Raw genomic sequence first — 18,172 nt, 5'->3', positions numbered from 1 at the left:
GAGGAAACGAGGAGGAATAGAATAAATGGGAATGTGTCAGGGTGAGGAAATGACATAGTAAAAGCAACCCAAGAGCAAGACAGAAGTTAACCAAACTCTTAGACATAGACGTTTCCTACGACACTTATGACTCCCACGCCCCATTTCTCATTCACTTCTCAGTTCCCTGCATTCTGGCATCTCATTCACCACACCAGTGAAACACCCATTTCAAAGGATCACGATGACCTCTGATGTCTAAATACAGTGGTTATTCTTAGTTTTAACTCATCTGATTTCCCTGCAGCATTCAACACTCTTGGCCATTCTCCCCTCACTGAAAGTCTCTTTGCTCAGCTTTACTGTCATCATTTTTGTGGTTTTCCCTCTAAAATACAGCAGCTGCTTCTCAGTCTCCTGCTCTCTGATTGTTGCTGTTGCCCACGTCTACCATCAACCCCTTTTCACAGTGTGTGCTCTTCTTGTGGGCGGCAACATAGTCTCATGACTGCACCTGTCACCTGTATACTGATGACTTTCAACACTACACCCAGCCGAGATTTCTCTCCTGAGTTCCAAACTCAGATATCCAGCCAGATCTGGACTGTAAACATCCACCCTGAGGGCCTGTAGGTACCTCAACGTCAACATATCCAAATGGAATTTCCACCCAAACCTATTCCATCTAATTCACCTGTCTTCATGAGTGGCAATGCTTCCCACTTAGACCCCCAAGGCAAAACCCGGGGAACCAACCTTTCCTCCTTCATGTCTCTAATTTATCTCCTCCGCTCTATCCTCACTATGACCCTGGAGTTTCCCAACTGATTTCCCTGTTTTTGTGGTTGCCCGTTGTCCATTTTCCATACCCTGATGAAAGCACACTTATGCTGACGTTCTTTCAATTGCACCTTCTAGATAAAATGACAGCTCTTTAGCATTGCACAAAAGACCCTTCCTTCATGCTCTATCCACTGCTCCAGCGTAGTTTCTTCTACTTTCAACCTCTCTTCTTAAGCTTGATCTGTCTGTGCACATTTTCCTTCCCCCTTTGACACATCTCTCCACTTCTTTCGCTGGAGAACTTCAGAACTCATATGTCATTTCTTCTGAGATGTTTGTTCTGAGACTCCCAGTCTAAAGTTAAGTTTTCTTTCTATTTATTCCAACTGCTTCCTATGCTTACTTCTACTCAAACACTTAGTACCCTACATTATAATCCTTTGTTTCCTTCCCTTCCTTCACCTTTAGACTGTAAATTCCTCAAGGGCGGGAACTAGATCTTTTTTCTATATAATTCCAACAGTTAGCATAGGCTCTGGCACATAGCAGGCATTCAAAAACAATTTTGAAAGAATGACTGACATACTTGAAATAGAGAAGAGTTATCTCGTTCTTGAGCCTTTAAAAAAAAAAAAACTTCAGAGTACACCCTTCAAAAAAATAAATCACGGAAACAGTTAAAATCACTGTGTACTAAGAAAAATAAAGCCCTCAGGTTTCTTCAATTACAACCAAATCAAGTAGGTGGGCCAGCATCATTGTTTTAAGATCTTGATCAGTTGGCCGTAGGAAGTTGTGCTGGCACAACTGAGAAAGTATGACAATGATGCTTGAAGTGAAAAACAATGATGATGTTGTAAGAAGATACACATCTCAGAGTCTCCTTAGGTCCTGCCGAGAAGGTCTTTACACTCTTGTGTTTCCCTGACACCAAGACTGCTCTTAAGGATTAAAGAAATATGACCAAAATGTCTAACCCAAAGCCGAAACCCAAGCTCATTAGAGAGAATCCCTGCCCCAAAGCTCCTATTTAAAAACTCAGAGAATAGTAGAATTAGGTTTTCTTTCTTTCTTTCTTTTTTGATAACTGGCCAGTACAGAGATCTGAACCCTTGACCTAGAATTGGGTTTTCTAATCTAAACCCTTGTTTTTAAGATTACACAGTTTGTTAGAGGTCAAATCGGTTAAAGTCTCCCAGGCTATCGCCTACAGGTCACCGTGTAAATGTAGGGGCAGAAAGGAGTTGATACTTTTCCTCATCCATCATAAGTGTCAGGACCGACACTTCTATGACTAAAGACAGGATAACAAGAGAAAAGCACAACAAGTTTATTTAATCAAAGTTTTATGCAAAACAGGAGCCTTCAGAATGAAGATCCAAAGACACAGGGAAAACTCTGTTTTTATGCTTAGGTTTGATGAAAGATGAACAGCTGTATAAAAATGTGACTGGACAAAACGATATGATGTAATTGTAATAGACTGAGTGGGAAAACCCAGCAAGGCCTCTCTGTGCAGTATTCCTTCCTCCAAGGTATGGGGTAGGTCCCCTTCTGGAATTGAGGGTCTTATAGATCTGCTATCAGACAAGGTAGGTCAGAGAATTTCTTTATGACCAGCTCCTAGACAGAAAGGCAGGGGAAGGTTAGAATAATCATTCTAGTTTGTCTGGCTGGCTTTGAGAAGAATGAGAGGTGAGAGACAGGAGTGCAGGAGAAAGTCAGAGAGAAACTTTGCTTCTGATGACAATTCTGAGACCTTTACTTTGGGATATCATTCTTTGAGGCTAGGGGCCAGGTGTGTCTTACTCTGTCACATCTACATAGTACCTATCACAGTCCTACACATAATGTGCACTCAAGTTGTTGAATGAACGAAGGAATGAGTGAATGTGCTCTACTATCGTCTTTGATGTAGATGAGAGGAAAGAGCCTGTCAGTTCTTCAAAGAGGAAATCTTTAGTATTTCTTGGGGAATAAAATATTTACTTCAAAAATAAAATCTATTAAAACAAAGGCAGAAAAAAGTGTTTTGGATATCAGAAAGATCTGTTAAGTTGCTGAGTCAGTTGACACTATTTCTAAGGATGATGGAAACTTACTTGCCGAAATGTTGACATGTCTGCATAGGAGGCTGCAGAACAACATGCGTAAGAGTGTGAAGGCTGGGCTGGCCTTGATCCTGTCTCCCTCTGCCACCCCTGTCCTCACCCCAAATAACTAGCAAGTAATTTAACCCATGCCGTTATTCAGTTTCATCATTTGAAAATGGGGATGATAATAATACCACATAGGGTTGTTGTGAGACTATAAGTTAATATACAACCTCCATGGAAATCCATACCTTTTTCTGCCACCAGATCCTGTCTCTGTAAGTATGAGTTTTGCTTTTTTGGCAAGTATTTTTCTCTATGATTTTTTCTCACCCCGCTTATGTGCCCTTTTTTTCCTCTACCTTTCCACAGTCTTCCTATTTTTACTCTCTCTTTCCTTAATTGACTGAATTTCTTCTTAATATTCTCATGCCTCTCCCACACTCGCTTAAAACATATTGACAGCTATGAACTTTAGTAAATTTACAGAGTAAGAAACTTAACAGTAACTATTAAAACCCTATTTTCTTTTTTTTTTTTTTCAGATCCATTTCCAAGCTCTGCAATGTTCATGCTTACTTTTTGTGAGTTTCAGAATCAGTGACTATGCTCATACTATTTTAATTCTGATTTTCTTCATTTAATATAACTTTATATATATGCCATGTATTCATATACCAGTTTATGTCACACTCTCCTCCTGCATAGCACATTGTTTCTAATTTTTACTATTTTTAAATCACTCCTTACTTTATGCCACTTTCCCTTGGCTTCTCTGCCACAAAAGATATAAACAAACATACAAACGCATCATTATGTACATAGTATATGCACTTTGCTGCATTTGTTGTCTAGATCTTCATTCTCATGGGGCGGGGGGGAAACCAGATGGTGCTGCCTTCCTGAAAGTCTTTATTCTCTATCTAGGTGATCTAGACACCAGTCATTAATTTTTATTGTACCTAGATTTCTCAGACTCCAAACACTTATTAACAGCTGCACACATATACTAGGCAATAAAGACAGGTGGGATTGGTCTGTTCAATAAACATACTTGCTTTGATTTGAGCTTCCCTGTCCTAGAGCTGCTTGTGCTGCCAGTTTACCACATGACAAGTCTGAACAGTCAACAAGGAAAATCTGTCACAGTTACTAATATTCTGTTCTGGTGTTTGGCTCTTAAAATTTGGAAGAAGCCATTTAAACAGATCCAGCATTTCAAAGTTCTGCCACAAGTGTGATTTTATTTTAAGTAATGTTTATAGGCTTAGTTATATTATTGTCTGATTTATAATGCTGATTATAAAGCCTTGGTTAAATAATTACTATGAGAACAGCACTATACTACTGGACTACAAAAGCATAAGATCTGGCCCTTAACTCTGAGAAGTTTATGATGTCATGCGCCACATGAGAAACAAAACTACAAGTGCTGAGGATCTTGTAAATAATAATTACGAGTCTTGATAATAAAGATATAGAACATACAATTTTTGACTCCTAGTAAACACCTGCTAAGCCTTGGGGTTTATTCTAAGCCTTGAAGTAAATTTGGGACAATTTTTCCATACCCTGGATTTATAGAAATAGATGACACCAATTTGTATGAATTCATTCTAGAGAGTTCTGAAGATTCTATCATAGATTGACACTGGACTTGCTACAATTCTTCACCTTTGGCATAATGCTTCCTTTATGAGAAATAAGGGAACTTCATTGGACCTCTGCTTCTGTAAAGAAATAGCTGACCACTTCACAGAGGTTCCCTAGGAATGGTTGGTTTATTCCTAGTTGTTTGAAAAATAGACGTTCCGGGCTAGGATAATATGCAGTCATTGTTGGGTAGTGTGCCTAAGTCAATGTGACCTCTATCTGATTGACCTTTGAGCCAGAAGTCTTCAAACCTTGTTCCACAGAACCCAGGAGTTCCTCAAAGATTTTATTCTAACTTTTGGCTTGTACAATAGGTGGTTACATTTGATTTACAGTCTTTGATCTTTAAAAATGTGCAAGTAATACATGAATATGTCCTTCAGAAGATTTGTGAATTGATTTACACATTTTATCAAGCACTGATGGGCATACCAGGCACAATTCTAGGAGCTAAAACTATGTCAATAAACAAAGCAAATAAAAATCCATGTGCTCATGTAGCTTACATTCTAGTGGAAGGAGAAAAACATAATAAATAACAAAATTATATAATATGTTAGAAGGTGATTAATGCTATCAATAAAAACAAGATGAGGCGGATCAGGAATGCTAGTAGTGGGAGCTGCAATTTTATTTCTTTTTTTTTTTTTTTTTTAAAGATGACCGGTAAGGGGATCTTAACCCTTGACTTGGTGTTGTCAGCACCATGCTCAGCCAGTGAGCTAATCGGCCATCCCTATATGGGGATCCGAACCTGGGGCCTTGGTGTTATCAGCACCACACTCTCCCGAGTGAGCCACGGGCTGGCCCTTATTTCCTTCTTTTTTTTTTTTTTTTTTTTTTTTTTGTCTTTTTCGTGACCGGCACTCAGCCAGTGAGTGCACCGGTCATTCCTATATAGGATCCGAACCCGCGGCGGGAGCGTCGCCACGCTCCCAGCGCAGCACTCTACCGAGTGCGCCACGGGCTCGGCCCCTTATTTCCTTCTTAATCTGTTCTTTGGCCCCTTGTTCATTCAGGAGCACGTTGTTTAATTTCCATGTATTCGTGTAGTTTCAAAAGTTCCTCTTGTTATTGATTTCTAGTTTTATTCCATTATAGTCAGAAAAAAATACTTGATACACTTTTGATTTTTTTGAATTTATTGAGACTAGTTTTGTGGGCTAGCATATGGTCAATCCTGGAGAATGTTCCATGTGCTAATGAAAAGAATGTGTATTCTGCAGCTGTTGCATGACATGTTCTATAAATATCCATTAGGTCCATCTGGTCTGTGGAGCCATTTAAATCCATTATTTCTTTGCTGATTTTCTGTCTCAATGGTCTGTCTAATGACAGATCTGAGAGTGGGGTGTTTAAGTCCCAATCTATTATTGTGTTGGTGTCTGTCTCTCCCTTTAGGTCTGATAATATTTGCTTTATATATCTGGGTGCTCTGCTGTTGGGTATGTATATATTTATAATTGTTATATCCTCTTACTGATTGATCCCTTTGTCATTATAGAGTGCCTTTCTTTGTCTCTTAGCACAGATTTTGATTTAAATTCTGTTTTGTCTGATATAAGTATAGCTACCCCTGCTTGCATTGTATGCATTTGCTGCATTTTATTTAACCATATCCTTACTGGTAAACATTTAGGTTGTAATTTTCTTCCTTCCTTTCTTTTTTTACTTTCCATGTTGAATTACAATTGTCTTAACAATATATTTAATAACACAAAATTATGCATTACATCTGTTGGGGAGGAAAAACATTCTCCTCTACCCTCTTAGGTTCTCTAGCTTGGCCCAAGAATTAAACTGTCACAAGATAGATTAGCAGGAGAAAAACATACAAGTTTTATTATGTTGGTACATGTACATGGGGACCTATATAACAGAATGAAGACCTGAAGAAATGACCAGAGAAGAAAAATTTTATGTCTTTTAGACAAAGAAATGATAAATTTGTGAAGAAAGAATATGACAAAAGAACTTGGACTAGGGGTAGTAAATTGTGGGGAAGTGACTAGAAGATATAGGGGGTGAGGGGTGGGGCAAAACGGGTGGAAGATAGAGGTTGTTTTAGTAGGTTTGTTTGTACTGATCCATTTCAATGTTGATTCTCAGTCTCCAGTGATAAGGATGTTGTTGTCTTCCTGGTATGGGGAGGAAACCTTCTCACAAGAAATTTTAAGGCCTGTTCTCAGGTAGAAAAGGAGGTTAGAGAGCCCTTCCTGAATCTGTATTTTCTCAAATGTGTTCACCTCAAAATAATCAACTTGCCAAAGTAGCATATTTGGGGATGGCATGTCCTTAATTCTTTCATATGACATAAAATGTGGGAGGAAATTTAAAAATTAAAGCTTGTGTTACCTTCTGTTAGAAAAGCAATGTGTGTTTCCTATATTGGAATCACTTAGATTTACCCCAGTGGATAAGAGGCTTTGGTTACTTTTTAAGCAAGGATTTATCTAACATTTATCGTTCTGGAATAAATGGGAATCACGAAAGCTTGAGCCCTGTTACTCTGAGCTTTGCTAAGCATTCTCTTGGTCATATTGTCCAAGTTGGCATTAGGTCTACATCAGCAGAAAGTGAAGTAGCAAGGGAGCATCTAATATCACAATCTGCTTCCTTCCATGTTGGGCTCTCTTCTTCAGTTACCCACAGCCTGAACCAATATGGCATTCAGCCAACACATTTTGGGTCACATGTGTTAGTTTTGTCCACCCAACCTTGACACCAGCCCCTGAAGGACAGGAATGAAGCCTTATACCCCTTTTTCTCCCCAACAGTGTCTAGCTGATCCTTAGAATCATAGTTGCTTTTTTTGTTTGTTTCCTTTTTTTTGGTGGCTGGCTGGTACAGGGATCAAACCCTGGACCTTGGTGTTATCAGCACCATGCTCTAACCAACTGAGCTAACCGGCCAGCTGTCAGTTTATTTTTTGTGTGTGGCTGGCTGGTACAGGGATGCAAACCCTTGACTTTGGTGTTATAACACCATGCTCTAACCGACTGAGTTAACGGGCCAGTCACTCATAGTTTATTTGTAATTCTCCTTGGGGAGTGGCTTGAAACCCACAGGTGTGTCCTGAAACCCAAACCCAGGGAAACTGAGCAACTTCTATCTCAATACCACAATAAAACAAATTTATAAAAGTAAATAGTTTTCCTTAACTTCAAGATTTTTAAAACTTTCATTTCATAAATATGGAATGCCTGATTTGTCCTAGGTACTGCACAACAGAATTAAAAATGAGGATGGTGACTTAAATATAAAGAGAACTTACAGCATGACTAATTCAGTAATTGGCATTCATTACTGTTATTGGTATTTTATAGATGGGAAGACTGATTTAAAAACTTGTGAAGGCCAGTGAAGAGTGGAATCAGAAGCTCTTAATAAATGTTATCTTTTTTCATTTAACATCTATCATATTTCCAGAACATGAAATACCTATCTGATGCAGTCTCAACTTCCTATTCCTCTGGATTAGGAAAGAGTAACACTGGGAAAACACGTTCCCAGTACAGCTTCTCTCTCCTTTTTAAATCTCTGGTGGGCCTCTGCAGTGAAACCTAACTCTGCTTTGGCTTTGGTTTCATGCACTTCCTTTTTGAATCTGTGTCATCTTCCTGCTTGAATTTTTTTTCTAGAAGGCAGGGCCTACCAAAGGAGACCCCCGGTTACGTCAGGGCTAGCAAAAGCCAGGAAGTTTACACAGAGCAAAACCATTTGCTAGAATTGGTTTTGATCCTTCTGTTTCCAAACTAAAGTTGCTGTTAGTGTTGGAGAGGCTGTCATCAGATCCTGCTGCATAAAAAGACTTAAAAATATCTCTGACGTGTGACGTTCCTCCTTTTTTCATTCCTATGACAGGAATGCCAGAAAAAGATCCCAAGCTTACTGGATGCATTAGGTTATCTGTTTGGATCCCAGTGGTCGAGAAAGAAATGTGGGTAATAACCAGCTAGTGGTGAAGAAAAAAGGAACTCAAGGAGATATGAGAGCTGTTAATTCTCCCCTGGACATTTCCTCAAGACTAGTTTACTTGGAAAGCCTTAAGTTTCTCTAGTAGCTGCAGGATCTACATCGGGAGCTGACAAGTTTCCTCTCTGATTCGGAGGCATGGATCTCTGTTGAAGTCTCCCTAGGAATACCTGCAAGTGTAGAAATCTCAGTAGCAACACTGCATCCGTTCTGAGGTTTGGCCTGCTTTCCTTCCAACATCACACATTATAATTGAGGTAAGTTGTTTGTCTTGTTTTTTGAAATCTTCCTACTGAGTAGAAAATCTTTTTGAGGGCCGGCCCGTGGCTCACTTGGGAGAGTGAGGTGCTGATAACACCAAGGCCACAGGTTCGGATTCTATATAGGGATGGCCGGTTGGCTCACTGGTTGAGCGTGGTGCTGACAACACCAAGCCAAGGGTTGAGATCCCCTTACTGGCTTTTTAAAAAAAAAAAAAATTTAAAAAAAAGGAAAATGTTTTTGATGTTCTTTAACAAATGTGTCACTTAAACCAGTACTTCTCATACTTTAATGTACCTGTGAATCACTTGGAGGTCTTGGTAAAAAGCAAGCACTACAGAATTCAACGGGTCTGGGTGGGCCTGAGCTTCTGCATTTCTAACAACCTCCCAGGGGATCTCAATGCTGTGGTCTGTGGACGACACCTTGTGTATCAAAGGCTTGAACCCTCTAGGTTTTTTGCTTTTTTGGAAGGGGTTGTGGGAATGCATACAGGGTGTGGGTATTTGGCTGAGCACATAATTTCTATAGAGCACCTGAGAAGAAAATCAGACAACATCCCAGCCCTGGTTGTACCTGCTTTGATGGACTATCTCTTAGTTGGGGGATTTCTGTTAAGCAGTTCCTAGAGGGGGTAAGCCAGGTCACCCCAAGTGAGAGAGGATGTTGGGCTTCTCCTTAGATTATATGGGCCACTTTGAGCAGAGCCAGAAATCTCTTTACAACTTTTGTAATTTTAGGGTTGATTGTTCATCTCATGCCTCCACTGATGTGGCTGGTGGTCACTCTGAACGCTTCAACTTCAATTAAAAATAACCCATGCTTCCCGCACCCGCCAGCCAAAAACAGAAATGCTGGAAAAATCGCCGTTTTCTTCCTCCTACCATTTGGAATTGAAGATTGTAAGGCATTTGAATCTATGACATTGTTGAAAATCAGTTTTAATAAGGAATATAATGAATGTTTTATTTTCTTGTGAGAGGCTTGAGAATGTTCCTCTTTAAGCTGAGTATGCTCCTTGTCCTAAATAATACCCATTTGTCCAAAAGTTGCCTTTAACCCAAAAGAGACAAGCCAAGACAGAAAAATAGATAGGAAGTGTACCAGTTCTGTCCCTTGTTGGGGGGAGAAAATAGCAACGGGAGCAAAAAGGGGAAATAAAGGAGAGCGGTGGCCACGTATCGACAGGAGACACAGCTTCACAAAATGAATAAAAGAAACCCTGGCCTGGAAATAGAATTTTTCCAACACGTGCATGGGAGTTCTTCTAGAGTAGTAGCTTGTATCTTCCTCAGCTGGAGAAATGTGTCCTGGAGACAGAACAGGTAAGTTGTAAGTTTTGTTTTTCTAATGAACATGCTGAAGCTGTTTGTCATTAAGTTGAGGAAGGACTGTGCAATCGAAATACAGAGGAGTGAAGAGGCTGCTGAGACCCATTATGAACCCATCACATTATCCCAGCAGACGGAAATCTCTCTGCTTGAACTAAGCTTCAAATAACATTCCCTTCTTGTATTAGTCCATTTTGTGTTGCCATAAAGAATACCTGAGACTGGGTGATTTATAAAGAAAAATGAAATTTATTGCTTACAGTTCCTGAGGCTGGGAAGTCCAAAGTCCATTTGATGGTGGCGACAGTGACCCAGGGGTCTCACATTGCAAGATGGTGGAAGCAGAGACAGCACAGAGAGAAAGACAGACAGACTCTCCTCTTTTAAAGACATTCAGAACCATGCTCCTGACCACCATTTTTAATCCATTCACTACTGCACGGTCCTACAATCCAATCACCTCTTCAAGGCTCCACCTTTCAATTACCATAATAGGATTTCCCACCCTCTTAACAGTCACAGTGGGGGCTAAGTTTCTAATACATAAAACTTGGGGGACACAATTCAAACTTCAGTGAGTTTTGGGGGGCATAATTCAATCCACTACACTTCTAATATGGGGTATAACCAGAAGTGTTATTAAAAAATTAACAACCCCTATGGCATGAGCATTGACCAATCAGAACGCAAGCTAGCTGTAAACAACGCATCCGACAGCAAATGGCTAGTAGGCAGTAAGCACATATGGGGCAGAATATTGGCCTAAGCTATCCCAGGCCTAAATTAAACTTTTTTGTGGGGTAGAAATTGTAAAGGTACAGGTGAGTTCAGAGACATGTAATCATGTCCCATGATCACCTGCCAACTCTCTGGCCCCCCATTGTCTCAGGTGAGGTCACTTCATCTTTGCAAGCCCAGAGCAAGCCTTTATTCCAGCTCTATATCCCCTGAAATCTATGCTATAGAAAACAGAGTTCTCCTAAGTCACTACAAGACTCAAAATCCCATCTGTTTCCTGAGTAGGAGAATGGAAAATGCACTCATTGTTTTGCAGAGTTATGGCAGAAAATGAGACTGGATCACCACGAAGTCTCACACATTACACACCCACTTGACTTTGCCAACCATCCTGGGGCATGGGTGAAGGAGATTGTTATTTTAACCTTTTGATGAAGAAATGGAGGCTCCAGTTAAGCAGTTTGCCAAAAGGCCCACAGCTAATTAGGGGGTGTGCCAGGATTTAAACTCAAGCCTGTTTGGTCTAAGTTCAGGTGCATCCTGTGCTTTTCTTGCTTCTCAAGACCTGTGATGACCTATATTGTTCTGTACTCAGGTTGGCTTTCTTTTTATATCATAATCTGAATCCTTTGCATTAAAAATAATCCTATTCTACTTTTCTTTTGTCAAAATTATTTATGTGTTTTTCATAAGTGTAGGGAAAGTGAAGGAAAATTGTCAGGGCCCCTCTGGTGTTCAGAATCTTGCTGTTCATTTGATGTAAATAGGCACGTGCACCCAGGTGTTCCTTGGTTGTCTAATTGCACATGTGCACCCAGGTGTCCTGGGTTAAGGACTTAAGTATAAAGGATGAGTGGCTCTGATCCACAGCGCCCCCATGCCTGGGATTCCCCTGGGGGGGGGGGTCACAGGGAGGCGGCTACTGCTGCTGCAGGCTGTTGCTGCTAGGGCCCCTGGGGCCCTCCAGGAGGCCAATGCCACTGCTGCTGGAGGCTGCTGTAAGCTGCTGCTGAGGAAGCTGAGGACTGAGCTTGTGTCATCTGCCAGTGGTTTCCAGGATCTTTCCCAATTACCTAGCATGAACCTGCGTGTGAGTGGTCTGGTGACCTAGCCTGGCATGTGAAGGGTCTGGTGACTCAGTCTGTACAATGGGTTTGAAGGGTCTGAGCCCTAGCCCTGACAATACAAATGGAAACTTAGTGTAACTAAAATAATGAAATGTTTTGGCTCTAGTTGTGAAATACCTAGCCATACAATTAGCGTAGCTATTGCCTCAACCCAACAATTGGCATAGTCATGTAGCTTTACAGTAGAGTTTACCTCCATTAAGGTCTTTACTCCCCTGTAAATGTTTTAAAGCAGTACTTCTCAGGGCTGGCCGGTGGCTCACTTGGGAGAGTGTGGTGCTGACAACACCAGGTCAAGGGTTAAGATCCCCTTACCAGTCATGTTTAAAAAAAAAAAAAAAAAAAAGGCAGTACTTCTCAAACTTTATTATGCTTAAAAGTCACCTGGGCCCCTTTCTTAAACTCATGTCCCTGGGCCCTAACTCCAGACATTCCCATTCAGTAGGTCAAGCCCCAGGCCTGAGAATTGGCATTTCTAATAAGCTCCAAGGTGATTTTGGTGCTACCATTCAGAGACCCCACTTTTAGACAACAGCACAGCTTCAGTCAATATTTTAAAAGAACACGTTTATGTTTTAGTGAGGGGGCTTAGTGTGCACAGATTAAGGAGCCAGAATTCCTGGGTTTGAATATTTATGCCATCATTATGCTCAAGCTGTGAGATCCTGGGGAAGTTAACCCTTCTATGCCTCAGTTGCCTAATCTGTGAAATGGGAATAATGATATTACCTACCCCATAAGGTAGTTATGAAGATTAAATGATTTAACAGTGCCAGGCACAGTATCTGCAAATGAGTTTGCTGTTACTATTGCTAGGTCTTGCTCAATTCATAATTACACTTTACGGTGGAAACACCAGCAAGAATTCACACAGATATCAAACGTTGTTCTTTGATGTAGGTGTTACTCCAGGTTTAATCGCTGTCAAACATGTTCTTATGTGTGTGTGACTCGCTGTGTGTAAGTGTCCTAGGCTGTCAGCTAGCCTGATCACACAGGGTCTTATACAAGTGGACTTCAAATAGTTCATGGAAGGATTCATATTATCTTTTCATTCTATTTTTTCACAAAGTTTTTGATGTACCCGTGCATATTGTTCTAAGAGCTTGGACTTGACAGTGATGAAAAGCCATCAAAATAGTTTTAAGCTGGGGAATACAATCAGCATTGCATTTTATCTTATTTTAGTTTTGGTAGCTGGCCCAAACTGCCATGGGGATCCGAACCCATGACCCTGGTGTTGTATGGCTGCACTCCAACCAACTGAGCTATCCAGCCAGTCCCAGAATTGCATTTTATTTTACTTTATTATTATTTTTTTTAAAGATGACCAGTAAGGGGATCTTAACCCTTGACTTGGTGTTGTCAGCACCACGCTCTCTGAAGTGAGCTAACTGGCCATCCCTATATAGGGATCCAAACCCATGGCCTTGGCATTATTGGCACCACACTCTCCCAAGTGAGCCACGGGCCGGCCCTCAAAGAACACTTTCAAGAGAATTAAAAGTCCACAGAATAGGAGAAAATATTTGCAAATCATATATTTGACAAAGGGTTAATATCCAAAATATGTAAAGAACTTCTATAGCTCAACAGCAAAAAAACAATTTGATTAAAAAATGGGCAAAGGACTTGAATAGACATTTCTTCAAAGAAGATATATAAATGGCCCCTAAGTACACAAAAAGATGCTCAATGACACTAGCCATTAGGGAAATGCAAATCAAAACTGTAATGAGCAGGGCCGGCCCGTAGCTCACTCGGGAGAGTGCGGTGCTGATGACACCAAAGCTATGGGTTCGGATCCTATATAGGGATGACTGGTTCGCTCACTGGCTGAGCGTGGTGCTGACAACACCAAGCCAAGGGTTAAGATCCCCTTACTGGTCATCTTTAAAAAAAAAAAAAAAAACTAAAAAAAACTATAATGAGGGCTGGCCGGTTAGAGATACTACTTCATATCCACTCAGATGGCTATTATTTAAAAAGAGAAAAGAAAAAAACCACAAACAAATAGAAAATAATAGGTGTTGGTTAGGATGTGGAGAAATAAGAACCTTTGTGCATTGCTAGTGAGGATGTAAAATGATACCGCTGCTGTGGAAAACAGTATAGTAGTTCCCCAAAATTAAACACAGTAACCATATGATCTAGAAATTCCACTTCTGGGCATATACTCAAAAGAGTTGAAAACAGGGACTCAAACAGATATTTGTACACCCATGTTCATAGCAGCATTATTTACAATAGCCAAAAGTGGAAGCAACCCAAGTGTCCAACAGTTGAATGGATAAGCAAAACATGGAATATATGTAGTGATGTGTATATTTTGGTTTTCATCCATAGTCATTTCTTGTTCTAACCTTCCCGTTCCTTTTTCTTTTCTTTTTTCTTTCTTTCTTTTTTTTTTTTTGGTGGCTGGCTGGTGCAGGGATCTGAACCCTCGACCTTGGTGTTGTCAGCACCACACTCTACCCATTGAACTAGCCGGCCAGCCCCATGCCTTTCTGTCTTGGAGTTGGCTATAAAGAAGTTTTTGACCTACCTTAGGTTGTAGGTCATAAGTCCCCCATTTCAGGAGGGGCCCCTCCCCATACCCAGGAGGGAGGAATGCTGCAGAGAGACCAAGAAGAATCTGAACAAACAGGCCTTGCTGGGTTTCCCAATTCAGTCTGTTAGTGTTATATTATACTCTTTTTGTCCAATCACAGTTTTACACAGTTGTCCATGATTCAATCATGCCTACATGATGAAGGTTCCATAAAAACCCAAGAGAACAGGGTTCAAAGAGCTTCCGGATAGCTGAACATGTGGAGGTTCCTGAAGGCTGGTGTGCTGGGGGAGGTGTATTAGTCCATTTCTGTTGCTTAAAACAAAATACATGGAACTGGGTAATTTATAAAGAAAATGAAATTTATTCCTTACAGTTTCAGAAGCTGGGAAGTCCAAAGTCCAGGGAACACATCTGATGAAGACTTTCTTTGGTGGTGACTTCAATGATGGCAGGGTATCATCACATTGCGAAATGGTGGAGCAGAGAGAGCAAGAGAGAGTAACCTCCTCATTCCCTCTCCTTTTAAAGCCCTCAGAACCATGCCCGGCCACCATTGTTAATCCACTCACTATGGCGTGGTCCTGCAATCTAGTCACTTCTTCAATTGCCATAATAGTCTGAGAATCTACTCATTTCTTCAATTACCGTAAAAAAAGATTCCCACCCTCAACAGTTACAGTCGGGACTAAATTTGGAGTTATATAACCCAAGGCAGGAGGGCATGATATCTCCATGACTCTTCTCCCATACCTTGACCTAAGCATATTTTCATCTGTATCCTTCGTAATATCCTTTATAATAAACCAGTAAATGTAAGTGTTTCCCTGGGTTTTGTGATCCACTCAGCAAATCGATCAATTACTAGGAGGGGTTCAGGGAAACCCCAATTTATATCCAGTTGGTTAGAAGCACAGGTAAAACAACCTGGGGCTTGTGTCTGACATCTGAAGTAAGGGGCAATCTTGTGGACTGAGCCCTTAAATTGTGGGGTCTGACACTGTTTCCATGTAGTGTTGGAACTGAATTAGAGGACACCCAGCTGGTGTCCACTGCAGAATTGCTTGCTTGCTGGTGGAGAAATCTCCACACATTTGGTCTTCTGTGTTGTTGTGGAGTAAGAGTATAGGAAAAACACTCACTTTATGTGAAATTATCTTATTTATACATTTATATACATGTTTGTCATCTGTCTTCTCCATTAAATATAAGCTCCCCGAGGGGAGGATCTTTGTCTAATTCAAAACTGTATCCTAACACTTAGTTCTTGGCGCATAGTAGGCATTCAGTAAATATTTTTAGAATAAACTATTAAAAAGTTTACTGAGAAAAAAGAAAGGGCTCCACCTGGAGGTTGTATTGGTAAAGTGCTCTGTGGGAGTTTTAAATATACAATATTAAAAAGTGAGAGTCAAACTCAAATTTTAACTTCAACAACATTAGCTGGGATAGTGGAGAGAGATAGCATGAAGAAAAATACATCAAGTGTATATGTGCAAAATATTTCCCTTCATATTAACTTTCCATATCAGCTCCCTTCTCAGGCTTCCAATTCCCAGGACCTCAGCAATTTCTTTCTCTCCTTTCGACATAACATCCATTCATTTACCTATTGTCTATAGCTGCCTTCATGCTACAGTGCCACAGTGGAGTGGTTGGGACAGAGACTGCATGGCCCCCAAGCCTAAGATTTTTACTACCTTCCCTTTAAAGAAACAGTTTCCCAGCCAACCCACGACATAGGTAAAGATAATACACTGGAGATATTTGTTTACTCGTCTCCAAGAACTTTAATGATACTCATCCAAGTCAATAAAGAAAGGTTTATTGAGCTCTTGCTATGTTTCAGTGTTTGAGTATTCAGTAGTGTTGTCAGAAGCATTACTGAGACTGGCACAGGCATTCTTTTTTTTTGGCCTGTACGGGAAATGGAACCCTTGACCTTGGTACTACAAGTCCACACTCTAACCAACTAAGCTAACTGGCTGCAATGACAATGTGTGCCTTTTTCTTAGTAGGAATGATGGTATCCTGGTCAGTTGGTAGTGCTTCCCTGTTAGAGACAGAGCCTGTGATCAGGCTGCCCAGTTAGGTCAGTTGGTTAGAGTGTGGTCTTGTAGTACCAAGGTCAAGGGCTCCATTTCCTGTGCCTGTCTCACTAATGCATTTGCTAACATCTTGGTGAAAGGAGTGTCTTTTGAACTTTCTCCAGAGAGTCCAGTTAGTAGATGGTTGAGGAGGTTGAACATAATGGACTCAGTCCCATTTCCCTGAACTTCGTAATCCTTTGCCTACACTATGTTAGGGAATTTGTAGCATTCCAACCTAACTCCAGACTATCATTGAGTCCAGGCTTTCATTAGCTAACATTTTCAAACTGTTAGCACCAACCCCAGTACTCCAAACATGTCATATTCCAAATCCTAGGGGAGTCCACCCATAATGGTGAATGTGGTTTGATTATTATATTTTACCACTACTGGTCCAACACCCTTAGGATCTACACTCTCAGCTCCTCCCTGCACGTCCGCTGATACAAGTTGGCAAAGTTATGCAACAGAGTCTTAGTATATGGGCTCTCTCTCCTATAGAAAGCCTGCACCTCAGGGATGCTGGGGTATGGTTTTAATTATCTGTTGCTGCCTAACGAACCACTCAAAAACAAAGAGGCTTAAAACAACAGTTTATTATTATGCCCATCGTTCTGATTGCAGTGGGTTTGCAAGAGAATGGGGAAGGGATTGAAGAAGTGCATATAGAGAATTCTTTTGAAGAATTTTGCTGTAAAAGAGAGCAAAGCAATAGAGCAGTGGTTGGAAAGATGTGGGATTGAGAGAAATGTTGAAGATGAAAGAAACGAATAAGAGCATGCTTATGCTGAGGGGAAAGATCCAGAGAAGAGGATTATATATTTCCATATAAGAAGGGAGGAAAGTGCTGTCATTGAGTTAAGAAAGAGGGGGTGGGATTTAATGCAAAGTAGAGACATTGTGTTAGACCTGAACATAGTTCCTCTAAGTCAGAGTAATAGGAAGAATATGCTGGCAGGTAGGCAGATATGGTGATGGAGGTCTGGAAGTTCTTTTGCTTCAGTTTTCTCAGCAAAGTAGGACATAAGGTTATGAGCTGATAATAACTATGGGAGAGAAAGAAGAAAACGTGACAATATTGAAACAGAAAAATAGAAGAGTGAATGGCCGGCCCGTGGCTCACTCGGGAGAGTGTGGTGCTGATAACACCAAGGCCATGGGTTCAGATCCCTATGTAGGCATGGCCGGTTAGCTCACTTGGGAGAGCGTGGTGCTGACCACACCAGGTCAAGGGTTAATATCCCTTTACTGATCATCTTGTAGAAAAAAGAAAAGAGGGGCCGGCCCGTGGCTCACTCGGGAGAGTGCGGTGCTGATAACACCAAGGCCACGGGTTCGATCCCATATAGGGATGGCCGGTTTGCTCACTGGGTGAGCGTGGTGCTGACAACACCAAGTCAAGGGTTAAGATCCTCTTACTGGTCATCTTTTTTAAAAAGAAAAGAAAAGAAAAATAGAAAAGTGAATGCGCTAGGGAAATACTCATACAGGATGAGTTGCCAGGGACCATCAAGTGTCCCAGCACTGAGATTCTTGTTCGTGAATTTAAAATCAGATGAATCGTTATTCTTATGTGTTCTTCTCCACCCAC

The 18,172-nt window shown here is 40.9% G+C and overlaps 1 protein-coding gene across 3 annotated transcripts in view; it reads left to right on the top strand.

The window, feature by feature from the left end:
- Positions 1-5,880: 5,880 nt before the first annotated feature.
- ABCG2 (ATP binding cassette subfamily G member 2 (JR blood group)) overlaps positions 5,881-18,172 on the top strand; it is a 112,880-nt gene continuing 100,588 nt past the window's right edge. For 2 of the 3 annotated variants that reach the window (XM_063107722.1, XM_063107724.1), the window contains exons 1-2: positions 5,881-5,953; positions 8,373-8,740. Coding sequence is in view for 1 of the 3 variants with exons in the window: in XM_063107721.1 (XP_062963791.1) it covers positions 9,951-10,069 (119 nt within the window). In the remaining 2 variants the exon portion in view is untranslated. Of the gene's footprint in view, positions 5,954-8,372; positions 8,741-9,484; positions 10,070-18,172 lie in introns of all 3 variants that reach the window. The other variant, XM_063107721.1, reaches the window with a different exon arrangement.

The sequence above is a fragment of the Cynocephalus volans genome, chromosome 9 (assembly GCF_027409185.1).
Source record: "Cynocephalus volans isolate mCynVol1 chromosome 9, mCynVol1.pri, whole genome shotgun sequence".
In the NCBI taxonomy this organism is placed as follows: Eukaryota; Metazoa; Chordata; class Mammalia; order Dermoptera; family Cynocephalidae; genus Cynocephalus; species Cynocephalus volans.
This window is presented reverse-complemented; position numbering and strand designations above follow the sequence as displayed.